This window comes from Gekko japonicus, unplaced genomic scaffold (assembly GCF_001447785.1).
Source record: "Gekko japonicus isolate JY-2015 unplaced genomic scaffold, Gekko_japonicus_V1.1 scaffold168, whole genome shotgun sequence".
Taxonomy (NCBI): Eukaryota; Metazoa; Chordata; class Lepidosauria; order Squamata; family Gekkonidae; genus Gekko; species Gekko japonicus.
In genome coordinates, this window is record NW_015167535.1 from 58,740 (window position 1) to 85,576 (window position 26,837).

The 26,837-nt window shown below is 41.4% G+C and overlaps 1 protein-coding gene across 1 annotated transcript in view; it reads left to right on the forward strand.

Annotated features, from left to right (window-relative positions):
• The window catches only part of GRAMD4 (GRAM domain containing 4), a gene marked incomplete at its 5' end in the record, with an annotated part of 66,737 nt that extends 45,815 nt beyond the window's left edge, over window positions 1–20,922 (forward strand). Inside the window, 6 exons of the mRNA XM_015413489.1 lie at window positions 2,313–2,467; window positions 10,610–10,757; window positions 11,248–11,341; window positions 12,885–12,969; window positions 15,472–15,540; window positions 17,176–20,922. Coding sequence (XP_015268975.1) covers window positions 2,313–2,467; window positions 10,610–10,757; window positions 11,248–11,341; window positions 12,885–12,969; window positions 15,472–15,540; window positions 17,176–17,277 — 653 coding nt within the window. The remainder of the gene's footprint in view (window positions 1–2,312; window positions 2,468–10,609; window positions 10,758–11,247; window positions 11,342–12,884; window positions 12,970–15,471; window positions 15,541–17,175) is intronic.
• Between the last annotated feature and the right edge of the window lie 5,915 nt (window positions 20,923–26,837).

Sequence of the window (26,837 nt, forward strand, 5' to 3'; positions counted from 1 at the left end):
GATGGTAAAGATGTATATATGGTTACTGCAGGCACAAGTTCTCCCCTCCTATCAACTAAGCCGTTTTTTTGTTTTTGTTTTAGAGGTATAAAAGTTTTTTTAATGAAGTGAAAGATGGAAACATGCAGACGTATGAATATCTATTTCAAAGAGGGTGGCAGCAATGTAAGACTACCTACTTCCCCACAAAATAATATGCTGCCATTTAAAAATAATCCCCCTTCCCACTGAATAGTTTCTTCATTCTAGCAAAATGTAGTCCAGTAGCACTTGAAAGGCCAAGAAGATTTCCAGGCTGTGAGCTTTTGAGACTTAAAGTTCTCTTCAATCGCTAAGATGCTACTGGACTCAAACTGCTTCAAACCAGCACAGCTACCCACCTAAAACTGTCTTCATTCTAGTAGTAGAGCAGGCTCCTTTTCATATTTATAACCTCTTTTAAAGAGAAAAATATCCTTCCCTGCTTTACATCAAAACTACCTCTGTGTTGTGTGAGATTTTGAAGGGATTTCTCTTACTTTTTCCCCATATGGTATTGAAGTGTGCATGTGCACAATAAAGTAGGAGAAACATTTCAAAATTAAATCTCTTGTGTACTGGAAATCTTATGCTTTTAGTTTTTTAAACTTTCAACAATCAAAAAACTGTTTTGGATGGTGCTAAAAACCTTGGAGGGCAAGTAAATCTCCATCCAGTGCAAACACCCCACCCCCAAATCTGGTGCTAGGCAGCAATAAACTTGGGTAGATAAACAGCCACAAAGCTCATTAGGGTGATTATTTGGCTTGAAGGCTATTTGGTTGGACTACTAATCATTCATTTGATGGCAGAGCAGGGTCAGGAATCCTGTTGTTGTTGTTAATAATACTGTTTTGATCCGTGGTTGGGACCCAAAGTGGCTATTTAGTCGGTCTTCGTTACTCCACTCTGTCCTCACAACAACTTTGTGAGGTAGGTTAGGCTGAGAGATTGTCATGGGCCCAAGGTCACCTGGGTGTTCTTCAGTGGCAGAGCAGGGATTTGAACCCAGTTGTCCCAGGTCCTACTCCAATACTCTAACTGCTATGTCACACCAGCCTTCAAACAGCGGGTGAAGAAGCGATTTGCAGTGGAGAAATGGTAGGTAGAAGGGGGAGCTTTCACCCTGTAATTGCTACTTCCCCCTGCAACTCGCTCCCCCAGCTGGGATTCTGAGATGTGTTATGCCCTATGCAGAGGGAAAGTAGCTGCAAGGAAGATATTGTGTAGGACGATTATGTGAGCGGGCTTAAACACTACCTCCTTTCCTCCTGTTTTCTTGGCTTGTAAACCACTCCCCTTATCAGCTGCTTTACTGAAGTCTATCAGTTTGGTATTCCAGATCAATGTTTGCTGATGGCTGTGTAACTCCAGCTTTAGTGGGAGGGTAGAATCAAATGGCCCTGACTGAAATAGCTCAGGCTGGCCCGATCTTGTCAGATCTTGGAAGCTGAGTAGGGTTGGCCCTGGCTAGTATTTGGATGGGAGACCAGCAAGGAATACCAGAGCCGTGACATGGAGGCAGGCAATGGCAAACCACCTCTGAATGCCTCTTGCCTTGAAGACCCCACAGGATCACCCTAAGTCAGCTGTGACTTGACAGCCCTGTCCACCACCAAAATCAGATGAGCAACAGTTGCTTCTAAACAGGGATTTTGCTCTGGTCTGGCATCCAATTCAGAAGGAGTTATTTCCCCCCAGTATTTGCATGATGTTTTCCCCAATTGTCTAATGTGATCCCTTGAGAAAGATCCAAGTCAAAGCATGTTTACATTCATTGTGCACAAGGTGTTTACATTCATTGTGCACAAGGTGGTGCATATCCAAGTCAAAGCATGTTTACATTCATTGTGCACAAAGTGGTGCATATATTTGTAGGTCCTGTCCTTATTGGCACCATTTGCCTTGTCTCCACTCCATGTGGTTGCCCTCCTCCTCCACTCATGCTAGCAGAGGACATTTTTTTGGATTATAAAAAAATGGTAATTGCTATAGCATTACTCTATAGTCATACAGAAATTGCCATTTTTTTAAAAAGCCCCCAAGAGCCCTCTATGAGGGCGATGGCAGTTATGGTGGGTAGAGGTAAGGAAAGTGAAGTGAAAGGCACCAAATGGATGCTTTGTTGCCACTATGAACTCCCCTGCATTTGCACCAGCAGTGGGCGCTGCTTGAAGAATCACTGCCATGTGGATGCAAGCCATAATTAGAGACAAGATAGGGTGGTATGTGTAGCAAAATTTTAGTCATATTGGTGTTGGGCTGATAGAAGTTTTGTCTTTCCAATTATATAGGACTTTATGCAGGAATCAAATTTTTTCTTATTGATTTCATCTTCAAGCGATGCCCAAGATTGCGAGCGAAGTATGATACTCCTTATATCATTTGGATGAATTTGCCCACAGATCCTCAGCTCAAAGAGAGGACTAACGCAACAGTTTCAAGAAGGGTAAATAGCATTTCCCTTGTTTTGTGATGAAGTTAATGATCTTCCTTGTTGCTTCAGTGACTAGAGCACATGAAGGGGAGGGATAATTGTTAAAGCTTTGGATTAGGTATGTGCATTCTGGTAGATACTGATGTTTCAGGCCAAGCCATTAATTCACACTTATGGAGCCCACACCTCTCCATGAAATCCAAGCATTTCCTCCGTTTAAATTCCTCCATCCATTTAGTGGTTCAGAGCTGGGAATGTCTGGGGGAAATTGCTGATGACTTGCAACTTTCAGGCCTGTTTTCTGGGGACTCCTTCAGTATTAGCAGGTGAATTTAATGCAAGGATTGGCAGTGACGATTATACTCTCTTCTCCAAACTGTTAGGCCCAGAGAATGATGAATTTCTTAGCCTTCTTTGGCATTATAGAAAATCCAAGGATGTTGTAATAAATCGAGGTGGTTTAGAGTTGGCTAAATTTGTGATTCAGAGAAACTTTATTCCACTGAATGGCTACCCAGAGGGTAATTGAGTTGGTGACTTCACCTATGTGAGTCCCAGAGGAGTCAGTGTAATAGATTAAATCCTGGCCCCACTTGGTTACCTCTCCCATTCTGAGTTCCTAAAAGTTGGTGACTTTATGGGAAGTGACCATCTCTCAGTCTTCTTTTCTATAGATTAATCCTTTGAATACTTTGGTATTCCAGAACAAAGCTTCCCTCTTTCCCAAAATCAAAATAAAGTTTGTCAATTATGCTGGAGTTCTAACTCTAGTGACAAGGCTTGAACCATAATGGGCCCCATCCCCGTAACACCTTAGTCAACAGGGCTTTGCAATCAGATTCAGTGCTTAACTGTTTGCAAAACTTGGATCAGGTATTAGAACTGTTCAGACCCCTTTTTGTGAAAAAGAACCTTGACAGGACACCTTTTGAAGAGGAATAGTTGGTTTAACAGTGATCATAAAAGAATGAAAAGGCATATTCAACAGAAGCCTCATGAGTTTAAAAATAACTGTACAATATCAGTCCTTTGAGAGCATAGGAATTTTTAAAAAATGTACAGAGAACTGATCAAGACGAGGAAACAGATGGCCCTTAGTAAGGAATGGAGACTTCTTATTTCACATATTAATAGCAATGACAATAAGGCCTTTTGGTCTGTTATCAATACTACTGTAAATCCAACCTCTTAATTCCCATGTTGTATAGCCCCTCTGACATGGGAAAGTTATTTTAAGTAGATCTACTCTGATGCAAATGTGCCTACTATATCTCCTGTTATTCCTCTTGATGCAACAACACCCTGATATCAACCAAGGAGGTCACTTGCCTTATCAAAGGATTAAAATTAGGAAAAGCACCGGGCTCTGATCTAATTCCTAACAAGTTTCATAAGGATGATCATCAATGGTGGGTCACAGTCTTGGGTCTAGTTTTTACTTATATTAACATTAGTGAACAAATACCTGTTTATGGAAACAGTCTATTATTGTCCCAATATTTAAAAAGGGTTCTAGATGTGATCCATCCTGTTATTGACCAATCAGCCTTCTTCCTTCTCTAGGAAAGCTATATTCCACTTACCTATTGAAGAAGTTCTTGGATTGGATGGAATCAGAAAACCTTTTGGGGCATGAACAGATGGGTCTTAGGCGAGGTTCTTCAACTTGTGGCTATTTGCTTAGGCCTTTATCACTTGGCTGAGAAGTATTCATCTTTTAAGGGAGGGCGATTATATGTGGCTTTCACTGATCTATAAATTCTATAAATCGTCCCAGATTATGAAACAAGCTTAATCAAACTAATATGGATAAAAGACTTCTAGAACCTATTCAGCAATTATATTCAGGTTTGACTGCTCAAGTATGATATGGGTATGAGCGGAACTTAACAAATCCATTCAATTTGGAAAAAGGAGTTTGCTGGTGCCTTTCTTGTTATACTTAAATGGTGCAGCATCAGTTTTCGATGACTCCTGCAATCCACCAAAATTAGCTGATATTGGTGTACCTATTCTGCTTTATGCAGATTATGCCATGATCCTGCCTCGAACTAGGGTTGGGCTGCAACTGTTGCTCTCAGAAAGTTTTTTTGAAATCTAAAATCATAGTTTTCACCAATTCTAAGAAATGGAACTCATCTCAATAGTCAATCAATGGGTCCAATATTGAGCAAGTTAATTCCCCTCTTTTGGAATTATTATTTTTTTTGGCAGATCTGTCCTGGACTCCCCAGCTCAGAACAGTGCTTAATAAAGAAAAACAATCCGCAAGCACTATAAATAAGTTTTTCCACATTAGGGGAGAGGAATATATTCCTGGAGCGGTGTAAACTTTTAATCTGAAAGTAGCCCCCATTATTCTTTATGTCTCAGCTGTTTGGGTTAAAGCTATCTCTGATAATATCAACTGACCCTTAGCACGATTTCTTTGGAAAATATTGAATATCCCCTGTTGTGTGTCTAATGTTGCGTGGGCAGAATTTGGACAGCTATCCTTGGAAGCAAGAGGGTGGCTATATGCTTTTAAACTGAGATTAAAATTGCTCTATGCCGAAGATGGCTTGTTAGACACTTTAAATCGGGATACCCACAAATCAACTTGGATGAAAGCCTTGGATGAGAAACTGATGATAGTTGGAATGTCGATTGATGATGGGCAAATCCAAAGCATTTTCTATGATTAAAAGCTGTGTCCTAGAAACAGACCATAGCAGCTTGATTCTGAGAGCCCACAGAGTTTGTTCACCCCTATCTTTTGGTCTTTCTTTTCCAAAATCAATACCCCCCTGTCTTACCTTCCCACGATATTGCAGAACTTTCCTGTTTGCAAGACTGAATTCCCTACAATGCTTTTACAGGGTAGGTTTTTGAACAGACTCTATTCCAACTGAATTTGCCCTTGTGACCTTAATAGAATTGATACATCCTTTCATTCCCTGATCAATGTAGGTTTTTTTTAAATATAAGGGATTGTTATATTAAGCTTTTAATTAATCAACCATCCCCTTATACTCCAGAAACCCTGGCTCTTTTGCTTAGCAATAAGGATCCTAAATTTATCTTAGCAATTGCAAAATATGCCTCAATCCTTTTAGCCCTTGCATCAAAAACATAAGGAATAAGTACTTTCTGCTGCTCGAGATTTATGAGTCAATGAGCTTCTAAGAGAATAAAAGGAAAAAGAAACCCAAATGCTCCTGCAAATCTATACCTTGTAGAGTAGGAGGCTGTTAAACAGAACAAGCCCCCCCCCCCGAATCTGTGATTGTGCAATAGATACTTACCCCCATTCTACGACTCCACTGAGCAGCGTTTGTTTATTTATTGAAATATTTATACCCCACCTTTCCTTTCTGCTCAAGTTGGAAGCCTTCCTCCAATCTAAGGAGCTTTCCATTGGAGGAAGAGTCACTTAAGTTGGAGGAAGATTTCTTTAGGCTGGAAGAAGGCTACTTGGTGGATGGCTGGATCAACCCCAGTTTCAGAACCTTTTCAGTATGAGAGGGCTTTTCCTTTCTTTTGAATTGTTCAACGTGCTAAATTTAACAATACCTGTGGCATTTTCTTTCTCTCTTTTTTTTAAAACACACATAAAAATGCATTGTGGATGGGTACAAATGAGTGCTTAGTTACGTTTCTGGGCAGCCAAGCTCCTGCTGTTGCTGCTGTGCTCCTTGCCCTCTCAGTTAATCCAGTCACTATGCCATATTCATTCAGTAGCAACTAAACAGTACAATGACTACACAGTTGATAATTATTGCTCAGTGCCTTGGTAATCTTGACTTTGCCTGCAGATGGATCACATATGAGCTATTCATAGAAAGCACCAACCAACAGACACAACAGCAAGGCTGCCAAATGCTTACTCCACAGCCTCCCTAGCAGGGGTAGCAAGGGGTATAAGATGTGAGTTGTAGGGTAGAAAAAAACCCTGCTTTTTAAGATTGTTTCTACTTTGTTTTTGAAAACTGGTTTTTAATAGTTAGGAGTGCTGAATAAGTGGCTGGAAATTAGGAATTCAGATTAGCCTGAATGGTAAGATTTCTCTTTCTCTGTCCTGTATTCTGTCTTCAACCAAATAACTATTTTACCAATTCCCACATCACTGTTGGGTGCTACGTAAAAGGAAAATGAGTAGCTCAAGTATAGAAACACCATAAAAGGCTTCCAGAAATGCTCAAGCTGTATCTGAGGTGGATTTTTCCAGAGAAGCCTCAGAATGTTCAGGTGTGTAATGCATGTCCTGCCTTAAAGTCACAGTTCTCTTTTTTGATTGATGGGTAGTCTACTTCTCAGTCAGATTGGGAACTGATTTAGACATTCAGGGGGAAAGCCAGAGGTTTAGTGCTGCCAGAATTGCACCATTTCAGAATAGAGGAATCAAGGGGGCGTATCTGAATAAAATTCAAAAAGTGCCCAACCAGCACCCCAGGAAGAGGGCTGTGCTTGACTGTTCCTTGCTGGGCTGCTTTTCATGGTTAAGGAGCTTTCAGTAGGAAAGAGCATCCAGTAGTGCTGTTTCCTACTTTGTGTGTCACAAACGCATGACGGAGTGAGCTCCCGTCTCTAGTTCCAGCTCCTGCCAACCTAGCAGTTCGAAAGCAAGAAATTGCAAGTAGATAAATAGGTACCACTTCAGTGGGAGGGTAACAGCGTTCCGTGCGCCTCGGTGTTTAGTCATGCCGGCCACATGACCACGGAAATGTCCTCGGACAGCACTGGCTCTTCGGCTTTGAAACGGAGATGAGCACCGCAACCCTAGAGTTGGATTCAACTGGCTTTCGAGCAAGGGAACCTTTACCTTTTTATGTCACAACTAATTCCTGTGTTTTGCTTGGCCAGCTTAATATTGGCTGTCTTGCAATAACTAAAGAATCAGGATCCTGTGAAAAACCAGGTCAGATGCCAAAGATGGGAAGCCCAGGAAGCTATGTGTGATTTGAATGGATTGGCAAGGTGTGCTCTAACCATTGACGCGTTACCATTTTTTAAAAAAGATCTCAAACCATTGTGTGTAGTTTCTTGGTATGTGGAGTAAGCTCTTGCAGTTTCACTCAATTCATTCTTTATTCTATATATATGATACAGTAAAATAGAGTTCACTTTTTTCTTTTGTCACTGTCACATTTGTGTTTGTTTGTTTTTTCTTTTCCTGCTAGCTGTCAGGGCATGAAAAGGTACGGATCTTAGCGTGGAACACTTTCTTTCAATTTGAACATTTTGTGCTCATAATGAGCGAGTGCCTTTTTTTCCTCCTTTTTTTGTGTGTGTGTGTCGTGTTAACTGTTAATTTTTTTTGTTTTATATATATTTAAATAACATTGTTTTGAATGTTGTTTCTCTTAGACACTTATTTTTCCTAGTTAGATAGTCACTAGGAGTGGGGGGTTGTGTTTCTGCTGGCAGTTTAATCCTGACTTGTGTTTTGTGAAATTTGAGTATCTAATCAGAGGAATTCCTTGGTGTGCTTGGAGACATTTTGTTTTAAATTTCAGTTCCTTTGCCAAAAATGCTTTCTGCTTAGTAACTGTGTGCAGGTGTGATATAAACCCTTAACTGAAGCCTAATCTTGCAATAGCCTAATACAAAATCTAGCTAGCCTCTCTATAACTGTCAGGGTGTCCTGCTGCACAAGTTTTCCGTTTCATAATCCTCGGTTGCAACTTTTATTGGATTTTTAAAAAAAAACTGTAGAGAGTATATGGTCCATGCAAAACTAATTTCAAATAGCCAGGGCCTATTCTGAAGAATAAAGGCAGATGCATCAGTGTTACTGATGCCATATATTACTTAAATGGGCAAGTACTTAATGGGAAATTTTTATACCTAAAAGGTTGGATCCAGACTAAATTTTCCACTAATGGAAGGCACTTTTGTCAGCAGAACAGAACTTTCTCTCCCCCCCTCCCACTGCAGCCCACTGATCTATTTCAAATGTTGCTTCTGGAGGACTGGGTACCACAGCAGGGGCAAATTGGAGGGCTGCAGCAGGAAGGGGGGAACTGGCAAAAATTTTTTTCCTTACATTAGTCCGAGTTTAGTCTGGATCTTTTTAATGCCAAACATTAAGGAAGACTCGTAAAACACAGTTGCCATTTCTTCCATTTCTTCGAGCTAGGAAAAAGTAATGTACAAGACCACACCAGGTAACAGTCAGAGGGGTGCTGTGTTTGACATTGTTCAAGCTAAGCAGATCACAGCCCTGCTGGTGCCTGGATTGCCCATGAAGTCCATGTAATCTTTTCTGTGCTTCTCAGAAGGACAGGTGGGCATAATAAATACATGAGATTCTGCCTAGCAATGTTCTTGCCAGTCAGCTGTTGCTGGAGTCATGCATGATATCTGTATACTATTAGCCACCCTTGGCCACCACCTGTGGATATCTAAATCCATGGACCAGTGCAACAGGGAGGCTAAAGAGATTTTTCTGCACACTTGGGGCACTCCCTAAGTTCCTCGGCGATCAGCTGAGGGACAGGGGAGCTGTGCTGGGTTTGTTGTTGGCGGCACAGCCCAGATGCTGGCTGCTGCTCCGGGCCTGGCAGCAGCAGAGAACCGTGCCAGCAGCTGATCCAGGACAGCCACGGTGGGCTCAGCAGCAGTGATGAAGGATGATGGCTGCTGCTCTGACCTGGCCACAGAGGATGCCGGCTGTTGCTCTGGGCCCGGCTGCGGAGCATTCTGGCTGCTGTCTGAACCCAGCCACGGTGGTGGAGGATACTGGCTGCTGCCTTGGGCTCGGAACAGCAGCTGACGTCCCCTATGGCCGGGTCAGAGGAGCAGCCGCCATCCTCCACCGCCACTTCTGGGCCCCCTGTGGCCAGGCTGGAGCAGTGGCTGGTGTGCCCCCTGCTGTTGTCAGGCCTGGAGCAGTGGCTGGTGTCCTCTGGAGGGAATCAGTGGCAGTGGGAGGAGGGATCCCCCCCCCTGCTGCAAGTCTTGTGGGTTCACAGTTCTGAATTCTGTTTTCCTGAGCTTGGTGAGAAGAATACTTACCTGTTTCAGGCTTTTCTCATTTCTGAAGGTCGGAAATGTATATTGGGGGTGATTGCAACCCTCCTCTCTGTGGTTTTCCTCCAACTTAGGAGCCACAAGTTGGAGAAACACTCCTTAGACTGGAGGAAGACTTCAAATCTGAGTCAAAAGGAAAGGTGGGATATAATTTAATAAATGAATAAACTTTGATTGGTGAGTGGGATGGTAGGAAGGCAGTAGCCCCTACCCCACGGGATAGGAGTCGCCGTAGGCATGGACACTTCCGACCACATCACGGAGTATGGCTCTGGAGTATTCCTGATGCTTGCAGGAAGAACACCTGAGCAGTGGTCAGAAGGGAGGAGCTATAATATTTCTGTGTGTGATTCTTTGTGTCTCAACCAACATTAACCCATGCACAGAATAGTTAAATGGTAGAGCTCTTTTGAAACCATACTATTTCAGCCTGTGCATAACACACACACACACACACTTTTTAAATCTTGGCTTGTATAATTTGTTTCTATTGATGAAATGACATTTCCCAGTTTGTTCCCAGAAGTCAGTGGCTGGTCAAGTACAGCACAATAGGACAAAGTTGGGATCTATGTTGGGGGAGGAGCAGTTTCTGCTGATTTTGCTCTCCCATTGGAAAACCCCACTTTCCTCCCCCTGTGCAGCTCTTGACTATCTGCTGGCCCTTGGGATCAGTGGGGAGGGTCTCAATGAGCTGCCATGCAAGGTGGAAACAAAAAGTTCCACTCTGTGAGCTCTCTTCTGCTTATGGATTTTGTGGCTAAATGCCTCTGTAGCTGGAAAAACAGCATCTCCGTCTCTTCTGCTGTGTTAGTATTCCAAATGCAAGGCTTTGTGGCCCTTTTTAAAAAATTGTGTGTGGGAACATTTCAACAACCATTTTTCATCAACTGCAGTAAGAAGTGGTATAGTCTGTGCCACGACTTGGTTCATGTAGGTTGACTAATACTTGGCCACGTGTGGAGATACTACTCCCAGACGTGGCAGCATTGTGCGAAGAAACTGAACTGGGCCTTACATTTGCACAACTCAGGGCTCATTCTGAAGAATACAGGCAGGATGTTTTCTCAAGAAGATGCATAAAGTTGCCAATCTCTTTTGTGACTTATGCACTGATGACGATCTGGTTTTATTTCCTTTCAGCTTCAAACAACAGCCTCGAGAAGCTATGTAGGTGCAAGTGCCCCCGCTGGAGTCAACAGAGATGAGGACAGTAGCCGTTTCCATACTACTAAGAGAGGCAACTTCCATGAAGTCTTTAACCTGTCAGAAAATGAGCGTCCTTTGGCAGGTATAGACACAGATGTAAATGCTGGTCTTGGCTGTGAGCAAAAGTGCATTTATGAAGAATGGTTCACAGCACAGCATTATTCTGAGCTGTGCTGTAAAGTTATCTGCTGTCGCTTTATGGGCTGGAGGTCAAATTAATTTTTTATCTGACATCCAGAAGGTTATCTCTGCGAACCTGATGCCTTTAGCATGGCTTGCCTTTTGTCGTAGCATGAATTTGAGAGGGAAGGAAAAGTGCATAATCCAGTCAGAGGAAGTAATTTAATCCAGTACTTGAAACAAATATTTTACTGTTGAGAAAAGCTTTTTTGTACACCCTTTGGTCACTGCTTTTAGAGAAATTAATTGCAGAAGCACATCTTACCCTTCCATTTGTTTTGCATTTTCTGAGAATTGGTCTAATTTCTGGGGCTTTGTCTGCCCACTTGAAGGTCTGCACCTTGATTTTTAACCATGTGTGTGAAGAATAATGTCATTGTATTTCTTTGCAGTATGTGAAAATGGCTGGCGTTGCTGCTTGATTAACAGGGACAGGAAGATGCCCACAGACTACATCAGAAATGGAGTGCTTTATGTCACAGAAAAGTACGTCCTTTGCACAGCTTACACAGGCGGGCTGGGGTCAGGAGGATGAACTAACTGAGAGAACACTGCTGTTTAAGATTGCCCACAACTATAAAATTATTCTGCTGTTGAGTCATATGGTGGGAAGTGGAAGGCACAACTTTTAAAGGTGCTTCCTACACTGAGGGAAATGCCTTCAGAAAAATGAGTCCAAGCTGTGGGTATTTCTTTGCGGGGGGAGTTTTGTAAACACCAAATATTGCTTAGAGAACACAAATTTAAATTTAATACAAGTAAATTAAATATGTCCAAAAGGACCAAGAAAATTGGACTGAATGGCTCCTAAAGAAGATTCCAAAATACAACTGTAGATCAGATGGAGAGTAAGCAAACACAAGGAAAGATGTAGCAGAGAAAGAAAGAATTGGTGGTGTATAGATTTCTTCTGCCTTCAAAGTGGCAAAGTCTGCTTCAGGACTCAGCCTTGTCAAATTCCGCTGTGGCACCTTTAGAATTACTGTCTCTGTACCCTTAATTAGCAGATTTCAGAGCCTGGAGGTTTTACAACTTTGACCACATGTAAATTAAACCATTTAAACAGGACTAAGTCAAATGTTCTCCAGCACTTCATTTTGACATAAAAAGTGGGCTTTCAGGGTATGTGTGTCTCTACAATTTTCCTGAAACTGTAAGCCAAAGGCTTAACTTTTTGACAGACGATTGCAAAATCGCCCTCCTTTTTCCTAATAAAAATGAAGTCACGGTGAAGTTGATCAGATTTGACTATACAAAGAAGGCAAGCAAAACTAATTCACAGTGACAATGGCAACTGTTCACTCTGAATCGCTGCTGTATCAAGGACCACATTACTAGGAAGAATGATGCTTTGTAGTGGGGAAAATAGTACTGAAGCTGCAGCTGATTAGACCTGCAAAGAAACTCACAATGTAGTTGCTGTTTCAATGGTAGCTCCTGAATGCAGTCTGAATGTGCTGGAGTGGACTATATCTCTTCCTAGCAGTAATGGTGGCAACTTGAAAATCACAAAAAGGAGGAACTTGGGTTTTTTTGCAGAAAGGAAGGTTCTGCAGTCCCCTATCCCCACACACCATTTGGGCTAAGACCTAGTTTTTAATGTAACACCAGCAGAATTGCAAGCCATTGTTTTAAATAAACTTTTGTGCCATTTAATAGTGAAGGGACTTTGTTCATGTCTGAGGTTCAAACCATCCTAAATAATTTTCCTGATGAAAAAAGCCATGGGATTCTTTTTGGAGAGGAATTTTAAGATGGCCAACTTCTGTTGTATTTTGTGGTTGTAAGCATGCATACTCTAAACATATGTTAGTTGTAATTTCAGTGTAGCATATAAAAATATTTATGGACTTAAATGTTCAACTTGATGTGAAAAACCTGAGTTTATGATTTAGCTCAGAAGTTTAATTTTTCTGACTTTGTAGAACTGTTTCTAGTACTGAGAAATGAAAATTCAGTTAATGAAGAGGGAGTTAAATAATTTGGGTTTCAGTCACATGACATAAATTCCTTCTTTCCTTATCTTCAGTTACTTATGTTTTGAAAGCTCCAAATCCGGTTCCTCTAAAAGAAATAAAGTTATAAAACTCTCGGATATAACAGATATTCAGAAGGTAGGTCTATGATCTTATGGTTTTGCATGGTTAAGTCTTTCTCTTAAAACATATGTGTTGAGTAATGACAATTTTAAAGTTTTGGTAGCACAAATGGATCTGGCCTTGCCACAACAACCACTTGTAAATCTTATTGATTCATTGGAAAATCTGAGTGCACTCTCTCCTTGTATTCAGTGAAGTCAGAAGTTTTTAACTAAAAAAAAAGAAAAGAAATAAAAGTTCATAACTGGGACTGGAACAAGGGACCTTCTCCCATTATATACCCCAGAGAGCACTTCAGTTGGGGTCTCAAAGTTGATTGACCCTCCCTGGCCCAAAAGAGGCCAGGCTTGTGACTACCAGGGCCAGGGCTTTCTCGGTGGCGGCCTCATCCTGGTGGAACGAGCTCCCGGAGGAGATCAGGGCCCTGCGGGACCTCTTGCAGTTCCACAGGGCCTGCAAGACGAAGCTCTTCCACCAGGCTTCCAGCTAGGGTGCCGCCACCATTACAGAGCCCTGGCTCTTGGTTTTAACATCCAGCCACAGGAAAATCTGGAGCAGAAGGATCTTTAGAGAGTATATTGAAATAAGCCATCTTGAGTAACTATCTTCTGCACTTTATGAGACAGTATTAATAATGGAATTGTTTTATATGGTTTTATGTGGTCTTACCTGTATTTTATGTACTGACTGTGAGCCGCCCTGAGCCTGCATTGCAGGGAGGGCGGGGTATAAGTGCGATTAATAATTAAATAAATAAAAATATTATTATTGAACTCTAAATTACCTTAGGATGTATTTTGGGAACTTAGATGAACAAACTCTAAGTAGTGGTCCTTAGTGGAATATATTATTGTACTTTGGGCAATTCAAATGAAAACTTGGCTGTGGGAAGAATGTCTGCCTATGTCTTGTTTGGTGAAGAGTATGCAGATAAATCCATGGAGTCTTTGGCATTCCACAGCACCTACTATTCTTCATTTTTGAGCAATGGGGGAGAATCTGTATTCCTGAAATTATTTATTTATTTATTTGATTTATATTCCGCCCTCCCTGCTGAAGCAGGCTCAGGGCGGCTTACATACAAATTTTAAACAGATAAAACAGAAGTTAGATAAAATAAATAAATATAAGTATAAAAGAAGAAGAAGAGATTGGATGTATACCCCACCCTTCACTCAGAGTCTCAGAGCGGCTTACAAACTCCTTTCCCTTCCCCTCCCCACAGCAGACACCCTGTGAGGTAGGTGGGGCTGAGAGAGCTCTTTCAAGAACTGCCCTTTCAAGGACAGCTCTTGTCAGAACTATGGCTTGCCCAAGGTCATCCAGAAGCTGCAGGTGAAGGAGTGGGGAATCAAACCCGGTTCTCCCAGATTAGAGTCCGCACACGTAACCACTACACAAAACTGGCTCTAAAACATGACCTAAAGTGCTAGTACATCATATAATGATGGCGAGGCATCAGTAGCATAAAGTATGGTCAGCATATAACTAGTCTGGGTCATGTTGGCATATGTAGGTTATCAGTGGTGGTATTTCTATTATATTAGGGCCAGGGCTACAGATGGTTGGGTGCGGCTCCTTAATCAAAAGCCTGGTGGAAGAGCTCCATCTTGCAGGCCCTGTGGAACTGTAATAGGTCCTGCAGGGCCCTGATGTCTTCCAGGAGCTTGTTCCACCAGTATGGGGCTGCCACTGAGAAAGCCCTGGCCCTCATCGATACCAGCCTGGCTTCTCGGGGCCCCGGAAGGGTCAAACGATTTTGAGACCCTGATCGTAGCGCTCTCTGAGGAACATATGGGGAAAGGCGGTCCCTCAAGTATGTAGGCCCCTGACCATAAAGGGCTTTAAATGTAAGAACCAGCACCTTGAATCGAATTCGGTATGCTATAGGCAGCCAGTGCAGTGCTTTTAGCGCAGGCTGGATGTGCTCCCATAAAGGAAGACCCAACAACAGCCTGGCTGCCACATTCTGCACCTGCTGCAGCTTCCGAATTTGGGACAAGGGTAGCCCCATATGGAGAGCATTGCAGTAATCCAATCTCAAGGCTCAGTATTGATGATCTAAGCCAGTGTCCCCACCAGTCACTCTGTCAAAGCACCTGGGTCTCACCATGATAGAAACAAATGTCCACTTTTTCTGAGAAGGACACATATATGTTTACAGGCATTCTGTTATTACTATACTAGCATGTCAAAAGATCACAGACAGATAATCCGCTGCAGGTAGGGTCAGCAGGAGGTGGAGCACATCACACTTGCAGGTGGACTTGAGGATTGAGGGAGAGCAAAGTGTCAGTCACTGTTATGAAATCTTAGGATTTTATTTCTCTGGCCTTTGTAGATTCTGCCATACCATTTCATCTAACTATCTTGACCACTAAAACGACAATTCCCTGTCAGAGTGATATTTCCCCCCAGCTTTAGCACTGGTCAGACATGAGCTTTTAGGCATCACCTTCACTCATCCAAATGTCTAAGTACATAAATATGTTTCTTCCCCCCCACCTTTGTTTTTAGTACAAAGTCCTTTCGGTTCTCCCAGGATCTGGCATGGGTATTGCAGTCTCAACACCATCTACACAGAAGGTAAGTAAGCAAACAAACAGAAAGGCCTGGTTTGTGTTACTAAACCTCATTGTTTTGACTATGCCTTTCTACTCAGGAAATATTAATGGTGTTTGCTTTACTTTTTGGAGCACTTCAAATATAGCTAGAACGTAATTTTAGAGATTTAATTGTAGTGCCTCCTGGCTAATTGTTCTCATAATGTGTTGCATAGAGGCCTATTATCCCCTCATCTGTGGACAGCACCTCTGAAGTTCTGTAGCTGCTTGACTTGAAGAAAAATTGGCAATATCTTTGCTCTGTAACTTTTCATCATAGATTTTGGCTCTGTAACAAATTACTTGAAACTTGAGTGGGGAGCACTGTCCTATTGAACTGAATGTAGCAGTATGTGCGCAACCCTCTGGCAGTATACTTAATGCAGCCGCTTCTACGGTTATGCAGTGATATGAATAGAATGCTTGAATTCAAATTCCACAGCCGCTCCTGCAGAGTCTGCCACATAGGTAGTTTTAAAGTACATCTTTCAGTTGTAGGAGAATGGCTGTTGTTTACTGCTCACAACTAGAAGCACCCATTTATGAAATGCAAGATCAGAAGAAATGAATGTTAATGTTTTTGTAAAATGAGACCATGGCCTTTTATGTTCCTGATAAAGACATGTAGAAATTCAGATCTCAGGAATAAAGACATTGGTCTTGACATTGTGTGCAATTTCCATCTTCTGGATTGGAGAACAAAGTGAAAAATGGGGAATGACCAGCCTGCCCTATCATAACAATAAAGGCAGCTCTCTGAATTAGCTGCAGGCTCCTTCAAGTACCTCTGAAGCTGCGTGTGACATTTCCTGAAAATATTCATGATTTTTTCTAGCCTTTTTTCCCTGTTGCATTTACATCTGTGTTTATGCGGAAATCTGCCACATCATAAAGGAACTTTTATTGATGGGTTTGAAATAATTGGAGAGTGTGTTTTAATTTTTTCTCTTTTTTTTTGTTTGTGTGTGTGTTTGAGAAACATCAATACTATTCTGATAATATTCTGTGTAGATAGGGAAAGTATGTAAAATAGTTACATAAAATAATGTTCTTGTTTTAATATTTGTATTTAACTATTGGAATTATGGAGCTGTGGCGGCTCAAGTGGTTAAGACACTGAACTGCAGGCTGTAAAAGGTCGGTAGTTCAGCAGTTCGAGACCCGAGTGTGCCGCATGACGGAGTGAGCTCCCATCTCTAGTTCCAGCTCCTGCCAACCTAGCAGTTCGAAAGCAAGAAATTGCAAGTAGATAAATAGGGAAGGTAACAGCGTTCCGTGCGCCTTGGTGTTTAGTCATGCCGGCCACATGACCACGGAAACGTCTTCGGACAGCACTGGCTCTTCGGCTTTGAAACGGAGATGAGCACCACAACCCTAGAGTCGGATTCGACTGGCTTTCGAGCAAGGGAACCTTTACCTTTTATTAGGATTATAAGCTTTAACACAAAATCACAATAGGTCTGTCATCAGTAATTGTCAGAGCGGTGTGGCCACTTGGGGCACAAGTTAGGGGTCTTTTCATATTTAGGAGCATGCTGTATAGATGGCATCCTACTGAAGCTGAAGGAATCTCTATAGTTTGGGGGCTATTAACTTTCCTGTTTTCTGTCTTTCAAAGCCTTTAGTGTTTGGTGCCATGGTACACAGAGACGAAGCTTTCGAGACCATTTTCAGCCAGTATATGAAGATAACTTCTGCAGCAGCATCCAGCGAAAGCTAGTACATCACCACAGCTGGTTCCCCCAAGGGGACTTCCTTTTTTAAAATTCGGTTTACTCTCTTGGTTGTGGGGGAAAAGGTGGAACACCCTTCATCAATTCTGCAATAATTTCCTTCATTGCACATACCTTGCATTACATAAACGTATTTTATATATGCCTTCATGTTTTTGTTTTTTAAAGCTTTTGTAAAAAAAAAACAAAAAAGGAAAAAAAGTGCTATCATCACCTCCGCCTTGCACATTAAGCACTTTTAATGTTTATTTACTGGCATTAAAAAAAAAAAAAACACAGCCTATGGAGATATTTGGCTCAAGTAGCTGGAGAACAGACCAAGGGAGATGCCTTGCTCAGCCCTGGAAACCCAGGATGTGGTAGTACATTCTGTTTCTTCTTCTGCTGTCAGTCCTGCACACAGCTGTATGTGTACAAATCCAGTTCTGGTATTCATGTATGCATAACTGGATAGTAGAGTACAGCCTGACGTAAAACAAGTTAATGTACTTCTGAAGGTCACTCTTTTACTAAATTAATCAATGTATAAATAATATGTGGAAAGTATTAGTATCAGTAGTTACGCTTCAGACGAACTTTCTTACTAACTATTGTACCTTTTCAAAGGGTATCTTTCTGGACAAGGCAAAGCTGTTGTTCTTCCTGCTGGCTGGGTTTCTGGCATGGCAAATTCTGTGGTACTTCTGAGAGGGTAAAGTTTATATTGTTAAATTTGGTCATCTTTGCCCATAGGATATGTCAGGCCAGCAGTATTTCTGGAATATTTAGGAGTGCTTCCTGGTAGGAGGTTTGTGAAAAGGAGTTATTCCTTAGCACAGTGAGAGCAGGGTATGTTCCTTCCCCTCCCCCCATCTTGTGTACCCCACAATAAAGGCACTTTGCTAATGTAACAAATGAGGTTTGAATGGAAAGTATCATTTGGAGCAATTTTCGTTGTGAATCTTTATTTTAAGGGCCTGTTTTGTTAATACAGAACAGTAGGACTACCATGTCTTCACAGGTTTGCGGAAATCATTTTTTCTTCCATTAAATTCAATACTACAAATATTTTAAAGTCATGAAAACTTATATATTTTGTGTACTAAAGGCTTGCTTAGAGAGTCTCAACTGCACAAGATTCTGTGGAATCCATAATCAGACCTTCCCAGTCTTTTAAAAAGACAAACAGCAGATGTTGGGGACCCTGGTTTTGTACTGAGGCTCTGATGTAGGGTGAAGAAGAGGTTTAACTCTTCTCCCACGTGGTTTTATCAATCAAAACACACAAACACCACACAATGTTTTTAGATATATTTTCCTTTCTTTTTAAAACATTTTCCAGAGCTTTTTCCCCTCTCCATCCAGGGCTAAACACAGCCACTCATTGATAGTTTTGATTGGTGAAAACCAAGTGGAAGCTTAACAGTTAAACATCTGTTCTCTTGTGATGTGGCCCTGATCTATATTATTTTCCCTTAAAAAGATGCTTGGAAGATTTGATCATGAAATTCACAGCATCCCAGCTAATTAGACATCTTGAGTTCAGGTTTCTACATCAAACTAGCACTATTAGTATGTCCATGTTTATCTCTCTGTCTACTTTCCTATTCCCATTATGTACCTGATAGACAGACATGCCAGTTCTTTAATTTACTTGTTACTGGAGCTTCATGCCAGCTTTTACTCTTCTTTTTACTGTAACTTTATTTGTGAAATTCATGAATCAAGAAAACACAATCCAGAGCTTTAGTAGCTAACAACATGTTACTCGCCAGTGTGTATAAGCCTCAACAGCCTTCTTAAAAATTGTCAGCTTTGGATGGAAAAGTAGTGGGAGTACATAAATCTTCCCCATTCTGCAATTTTCACATTGTGATTCACCCACTTCCAGTTTAACCCCCCCCCCCTTTCTGGGGAGGAGCTTCTGTTTACTTGCTAAGATAAACATGCTTCTGAAAGTTGCAGGGGAAATAGATGTTAGAAGTGGAATTTAAGAGGAGAACTAACCATTAGGGAAAAGACTGACCACTTTCCCACTCTAAGTGGTTTTATCCCCAAACTGGTACTCTTTTAAAAATATATAATGTCCAGTTAACCATCGATTTAACTTTGTTGGAAGCAGAAGTTGTAGAAAAATTGGTTTCCATGTACTTTTGGTTCCTGTCAGTGCCCCACATTGTTTATGTTCTTGAAGGAATAAATAATAAATACATGGGTAAAATGATCTTGAAAAAACTTCACATGTATATGTTTATGTACTGAGAGAATCCCTTGTCCAAAAGACTTAAACAAGATTGGTAATTTTTGAATTGTTCATCTAAATTTTTAACATTGGTAAAATACTGATTGTATTAATAGGAAAAAGTTCCTAGAGTAGCAGATGTCTAAGTTTCAGTAACCTAGGCAATATAACTCTTTCTTTTAAAAAATAGGGCCTCTGATTTATATACAGTTTCAAATAAATTGGGTGAAGGTATTTGGGACAGTAGTGAATAACCCCGTCCCTGCCTTTAAAAAAAAGTTTGTCAGACATCAACCCAGCAGAGAATCAAGGTAGTAGATTGCGGATAAATAAGCATTAAATTAACTTAACTTTCTGTATAACACGTTAGAATCATTGTACATTGAGGTTTTTGTGTGTGTGTGTGTTTTTATAGGGGAGAAGATCCCTTGGGTGTTCATGAGGTTCTCACTTTTTAAAAACAGATTATATTTTTTACAGAGTGAGCAGTTTTTTCTTATTTTTGTATCATTTTTTCAAATGTAATTTTTACCGTCACTCTGATCATAAGAATACTGGTTCTGGTGTAAATCGGGTAATGGCACATATTACCTCCTCCCTTACCAGTTGACTAAAGTATTGTTTTAGAACATTGTTCCTTGAAATTCTTTCTAGCTCTGACAATGCCACAACACCCAACTGCTTATATTTTCAGAAGGGTAGTACTATCACTAAAGACTCTGGATACATAACTGATATAATCCCCCAGATGTTACTCTAATACAGGTTTGTTTAGAATAATCTACACTCTTAACAATGCAAACATTAAAACAGAATTGTTGACATAGTAAATATGTTACAAACTTTTATGCAGTGGTGGTTTGTTCCAATATCAAGTGAGTGAGCAGGATCTTTAAAGAGCAAGTGACAGGTATGCCTGCACATATTTTTGCAGAATTCAACTTTATGTTGTATGAAGAACTGTTGCAAAAGTAACTGCTGTTGTGTGATATGCCATTAATTCCAGTGCTCCAAAAATAGCTTGAGGACCTCTCTGCTTTTTCTTTCCTATATCCTGAAATGTTTTAACATTTGTCATCCTATCCCGTGTTTATATAACCATTCTCATGTAGAGTCTGAATTTATCTCCTGGCCTGGAATTTGCAGTATGGTGCTACTGCATGTAAGTTCAGTAGTGCTACTTCATTGTGAAGTGTTATTTTTTTCAACATTTTTAAAGGAACACATGATTCTTTCATATATTTGCTGTGTGTATGTGTTATTCTTAGAACACCTAGGGCTTATTGGTGAATTCTTTGTATTTAATTGAATAACTTCTTTACTGGAAGTAGAGTGGTCAAGTTTGAGAACCTTTTTCAGCAATAAAGGAAGATGAAAACTGATCACATGTAATGGTTCCCCCTTTAAATTTCCAGATACAGAAGTTACATTATATGTAAGTACCCTTTTACTTTTGTGAGGGAAGATTTGATTATTGGTGAGTAACGTAGCAACATCACACACACACACACACACACACACACACACACACACACACACACACACACACAGCCAGCAAAGCCAGTTCATGTTTTCTGCAGACCAAAGCTGTGCAGAAGATGGAAATATAACCATTGCAAACTCTTAAACATACCTGTTAGTTTATAACAAAGGATGTACATTTTTGGCAGATGTTTTATTTCTGCTACTAATCACTAAACTAGAATGGATGTGAAATAATTTTTATGTCTGAAGTTTGAGTCTATATTTTGAAGTTGTAAATAGTTCATTAGAAGTGTAACTTTTGTTCATCAAGAGACTTGTACTGTATGAAAAAATTTGCCCTGTACATTTTTTAAGAGAATCTTGTTTGTTTTAAAAATCAGGGGAAAGGGTCTTGGTATAAATTATAACTTTTATTTAAATAAACCCTAAAAATGCTTCATGCTACCTAGTGTGTCCATATTTCATTACTCAATGTGAACAGCTAGTTTTGTCTATGATGCCTTAAGCCTGTGATCAATTTTCTAAAGCAGCCCCCACAAAAAATATATTGCCTTCCCGTGAAGATGTTGGTGTGCCAGGAAATAAAATGGGGAGGTGAGAGTTGTACTTGGCCAGGTATGCTTGGAGCAAGTCAAGCCCCAGAAACTCTCCCAGCATCTCAGGGATTCCCTTTAGACTCAGCTGGTGGCTGTACAGGTGGGAGGCAATGACTGGTATAAGCCATGCCTGTTGCCTTCTTCACTGCTGGCCTCAGCAGTGCTGCCAGTGTCTCTGTTGCTTGGTCACAGATCTAGCCCTGGGTGCTAAGCAGATTGTTTGGTGTACCGCTGTTGGCACATGTGTTCTAGGTTGCCTACTCCTTTTCCAGAAACATCCTTTCTGTTCTGAATTTGGCTTCCTTATAGCCCCCTAATCAAATATCAATACTCTATCATGAGGTTTGCTATTTGTTGCCCATGAAGATCTGTGGGTTGGTTCCAAAGGAACATCTCTTCCCCCTCCTTCCATGAAGTTCCAGGTTTTAAATGCAGTTTGAGTAAAGGTAGCGTACTGTGAGGTTTGAGTAGGGTAGTCTCTACCCCGACCTTCTATTGACAGAATGAACCCAGGTGGCCTTCCAAATGCAGTTATTTCATATGAGAAACGAGATAAAAACTCACAATAACTTTTATTCACTACCAGGGATAGGCAAAATAAGGAGGTTCAAAGAAGACGGGGACGGCAAAGGATGAGCTGGTTAGACAGTGTCATCGATGCAACGAACATGTAATTGAGCCAACTTCAGAGGACGGCGGAAGACAGGAGGGCCTGGCGGGAGCTGGTCTATGGGGTCACGAAGAGTCGGACTCGACTGTGCGACTGAACAACAACATAATGAGACTTAAAAGTGTTTACGGACAACACCTTTTGCTGGGCACAATAAGTCAGAATATTGCAGTTGTTAACTCCTGGGTGCAAAGAATGGCTGAATGTTAGCCTTTCCTCAGTCTTGGGATTCCCACAGTATAAATATGAACTCCTCCCAGAAACCACAAATTGTCAGTCAGTTTCCTTCAGAAACTGGGCTCTAAGATAGCTACAGTCTCTTCTGAAAGCATTCACCATTAGCCTGCTTTCTCACAAAAAGACAGACCCTGAGATGTCTGAAGTCTCCTGAGAAAGGATTTTCAGCTTTAGCCCTCTGTAAGCACAAATCTATCTGATAACATTCAGTATTTTCCCTGCAGTCTTGCTCCCTGAAGGCTTTCTGATTTGAGCTGACAGTTTAACAGCTTTTTTGTTATCACTCCCCCCTGCCATCTGGCTTCTTCAGCCATCCATGACTGTTTGGCTGCTATCTGTTCTACACATACCTAACAGACATTCAGGGAATCGGTAACTGAGGCAAAGGGGCAGGACCTTTGCCCATCCATTACTCCCCACACCAATAAACATTTGGACAGTTATCACTGGGAGAAAAGGGTGGCTCTTCCTGATTTTTGGTTCATTCCAGGTTGGGATGGTATTCACAGACTGAGCAGGTACTTATCTTTACAATTTCAATGTAGAGCAGTCTACCTTCTCAGATTAAGGAGGTGGGGAGGAAGACTTCACCTGGTTCAGAATCCCATATTTCCCTGAAGCTTCATGTGTTCTTCCCACCTCCAGATCAGGTATCCCCTTAGACTGGTCTGCCTAACTGGCCAAGTGCTGTGGTTGGTAGGCGGCTATGGTCAAGAATATTAATACTTTAGATACCTCACTTCAAGTTATTCTTTGTTTTTGATTTTGTTTTTCATTCAGTTACCAATTCATGAGACAGCCTGTACTTCTCTTCCACAACTGCTGTGTATTTCTGGGGCTCAAATGGTGAGGGTTTTTTCTCCACAACTGGGTATAGTTCTATCACTGACCCTAGCATAAGCGGCTTTGAACCATTAGGAGAGGTGGGATACACATTTTAAAAATGGTTAGGTTAGGTTTTATGTATGGTAGTGGTAATGTTCTTTGAGTTGGACTTTGTGATGTTCTTAAATTTAACACTGTTCTGAACCTTCAGGATGCATCTGGGTAAAAATTCGTCCATATTAGCAAACTGGATGTAGGCATTCAGATTATCTTGCACTGCCTTCACATGAGACCTTTGCCAGTGTGTTCAAATAATTCATGTAGACTGAAGATGTATCTGAAGATTCTGAAAATCACTGTGGCTGATTATATAAGCAATGTCATGCAGTGCTACAGAAACATTTGTGTTCTCATTTTGTCCACTGCATAACTGACTGAGCTGTAGTCTTAGACTGAATCCATCCTTGCTTATTCATTTTTAAATCTTTTTTGCATCTCCTAGAACATGGTGATTTGCTTATGCTGAAAGAGAGGGAACACCCCTAGACACCTTAAAGACTAACATGTAGCAATCATAGGCTTTCCTGGGCATAAATCTGGTCTGTCTAATCCATGAAGTGTTACCAGCAATTGGCAGATGTACATAATATCTTACCTCTATTGATTTGTACAGCTATATTTGACAACTGAATCTAATGCTTCATGCATCTGGAAAAACGTACCTAGTAAAGCTTGCACCACCATAAATACGTTGGTCTTTAAGGTGTCACAAGACTTTGTAGTGTTTGCAATTATTTTAACATTACTGTTCTTCTGGAACATGCAAAATGTTTACTGGTCAAAGAACCAAGAAGGTAACGGACCAACTGATACACTTCAAAAGCAAATCTTTTGTGCATAGACTCTGTCTTGGGTTCCAGCTGTGTAGGGAGAAAGGTGGGTTCCCAAATACCTTTAATTAAATAGTAATACATAGTGTGATATAAAATGGCATTCATTTCCATTGGTCACCTGTCTACAAGCTACTTCTGGCTCAGAATTACCTGTCTGGGATATATGTTGCAGTCATTGTGTGTGCTGTGATCAAGGGACTTTTGCTAGAGAGGTCAGTGGGAGTTGAACTGGTAGGTCAGTTGCAGCTTTGGTGTTCTGTGGCCTTATAATCACAGTTACAAATGGCAAATTAAACAGGAACCAGCTAGTTACTTGTTGCAAGAATGATCAGCACAGGACTGCTACTTGTTCTAATGTGCACACATGTATTCTTGCTGCTTATATGATATATATGTAGGCTTGCCAAGTCCCCCCGGGGGGCATGGAAACCCCCGCCCCAGAGGCCTGTTCCCCGCCGGCGGCGGATCGGGCCCCGGGGGGACCCCACCCCCAAAGCATGTGATGTGCACGTCACCCGGAAGTGACGCGAGCACGCCGGGCACGCTGGGGGCGGGGCTACGGTCATCCGAGGGAAAACTCTATGGTTTTCCCTCGGATGGTCGTGGCCCGGCCCCCAGCGTGCCCGGCGTGGTCGTGTCACTTCCGGGTGATGTGGTTGCGGCTCAAAGCGGCGCTGGAGTCCCCTGCTTCAGACTTGGCAACTCTATATATATGTGCAGTCTGTTAAAAGTCCTGAAATCTGCAAATGAAAAGTTTCTAATTCTCAAGGTTACAGTTATATGTAATTTGATCATATAAATCACCAGATATTTCCGGGAAAGGCAGTAATTTCAAGTAAGTCCAAATTCAGTGTTTCTTTAGCATTTGTAATTTTTGATATTAGATTTTTTTTGTCAGAAGCTTTACTTAGATTTTCACATTTTGAAGCAGAATAGAAATTATACCCATTTCAAGCAGATTTCCTGGAGAGGCAACATGTTCTTAATATAATACACATACACCAAATATACTGATATACCAATTCATTTTGAGGTTAGTATTTTCTGTTTAAGAGTGAATTCAACTGATCTGCTCAAATGCAGGCTCTATTGCAAACTATTCATAACGTGAACCAGAAATAAACCATCCTTCTGTTAAGTCGCTCACTTAAAGTAGTCGGAGAGTGATTCAGCAAAAGATCAGCTTTATTCAACAATTGTAACCCAACTCCAACACGGATCAACATCTGATAGCCAGAAAAGCTTTTGCATTGAAGCTGTTCTGCTTTTAAACTCTCCCGGCTAATGTAGCCACGCCTACTGTACAAATACCAACCAATGAGGTTGTCTACATAACGACCAATCACAGACGTTCCCGCTCAGGGAGCTTACTGTTGCTTGATTGGCTGGTTCTTCCTGGGCTACCAATAGCATTGGAGGGATTAGGATCCTAGCCCAGGATTAACCTTGACATGGAACTTCAATTAGGTGTTTCACATACAGCAATGTATTATAATGGCAGCTATTGAATACATCACGCTTCAATATCATTATTATGGTTAATTTGATTCTATAATACAGGAGTGTCAAACATGCAGCCCAAAGGCCGGATCAGGCCCCTGGAGGGCTTCTGTCAGGCCCGCAGTGGAACTGGCTGTCTCCAGCTTCTTCCAGTTCTGCTGCTGCTGCTGCAGCGTAGCTTGCTCTGCCAGACACTCTCAATCACTCAGGAGAGATAGGCAAGCTTCTGTTACCTGCTCTGGCTGAGGTCCTCCCCCTCCTCATCCCAGGTGGTGAGAGAGAATGAGCCAGAGCTTGCTTCCTGGCCAGGCTGCCTCAGTCACACAGGAAAGGAAAACAAGCCTTTCTTTGCCTCCATTGGCTGAGGCTCTTCCCCAAAGGGAGGGAGGGGAGGAGGGAGAGCTTGCTTTGCTTGGCTGCCTCAATTGCATGGAAGAAATACAAACAACCTTTAAGACCAACAAAGTTTTATCCAAGGTATGAGCTTTTGTGTGCCTTACTACAGTGTGTGTGTTTTTTTGGGCTTGTTATGCTGTGGCTCTCCTGGGTGCAACTGGTATTCCTTCCCATTTTCACTGTATTCATGCCCTCATGGTCCAAGCTTTGTCAGTAGGAAAGCCATGTGAACTATTTAGATGAGGAATAACAAGCCCGTGAGGTGGATTAAGCTGAGAGTGTGTGTCCAGACCAATTTCACCCAGCACATTTCCTTTGGGGATTTTGAACTTAGACTTCCCAGATAGTAGGCTTATACTGACCACTGAGGAAGACTAGTTTTGTATACAAACACATTGCCCTCAGTCTGTGTCACAGTGCCTTCTCATGTTCTTGACCAGCACTCAAAGCAATTTATGTACAAAAGCTTGCAATGCCCAGACATTTCATATTTTCCCCTGGGTCCTAGGCTCAGAACTCTGAGCATGAGATTTCAAAAGTAGGTTTGCAGCTTACAGATACACACCTGAACAGCATAATCAAGATTGCAATAATTCAGAGCAACAATCAGTTATCAGAGACTGTTAAATAAACAAAATATTTTAAGCATGTTTTTATTTTAAGTAAAAAAAGAATCTTTAATTGTTTGTCTCCTTTATAAAGTTTATATCTTCACTACCTTGGA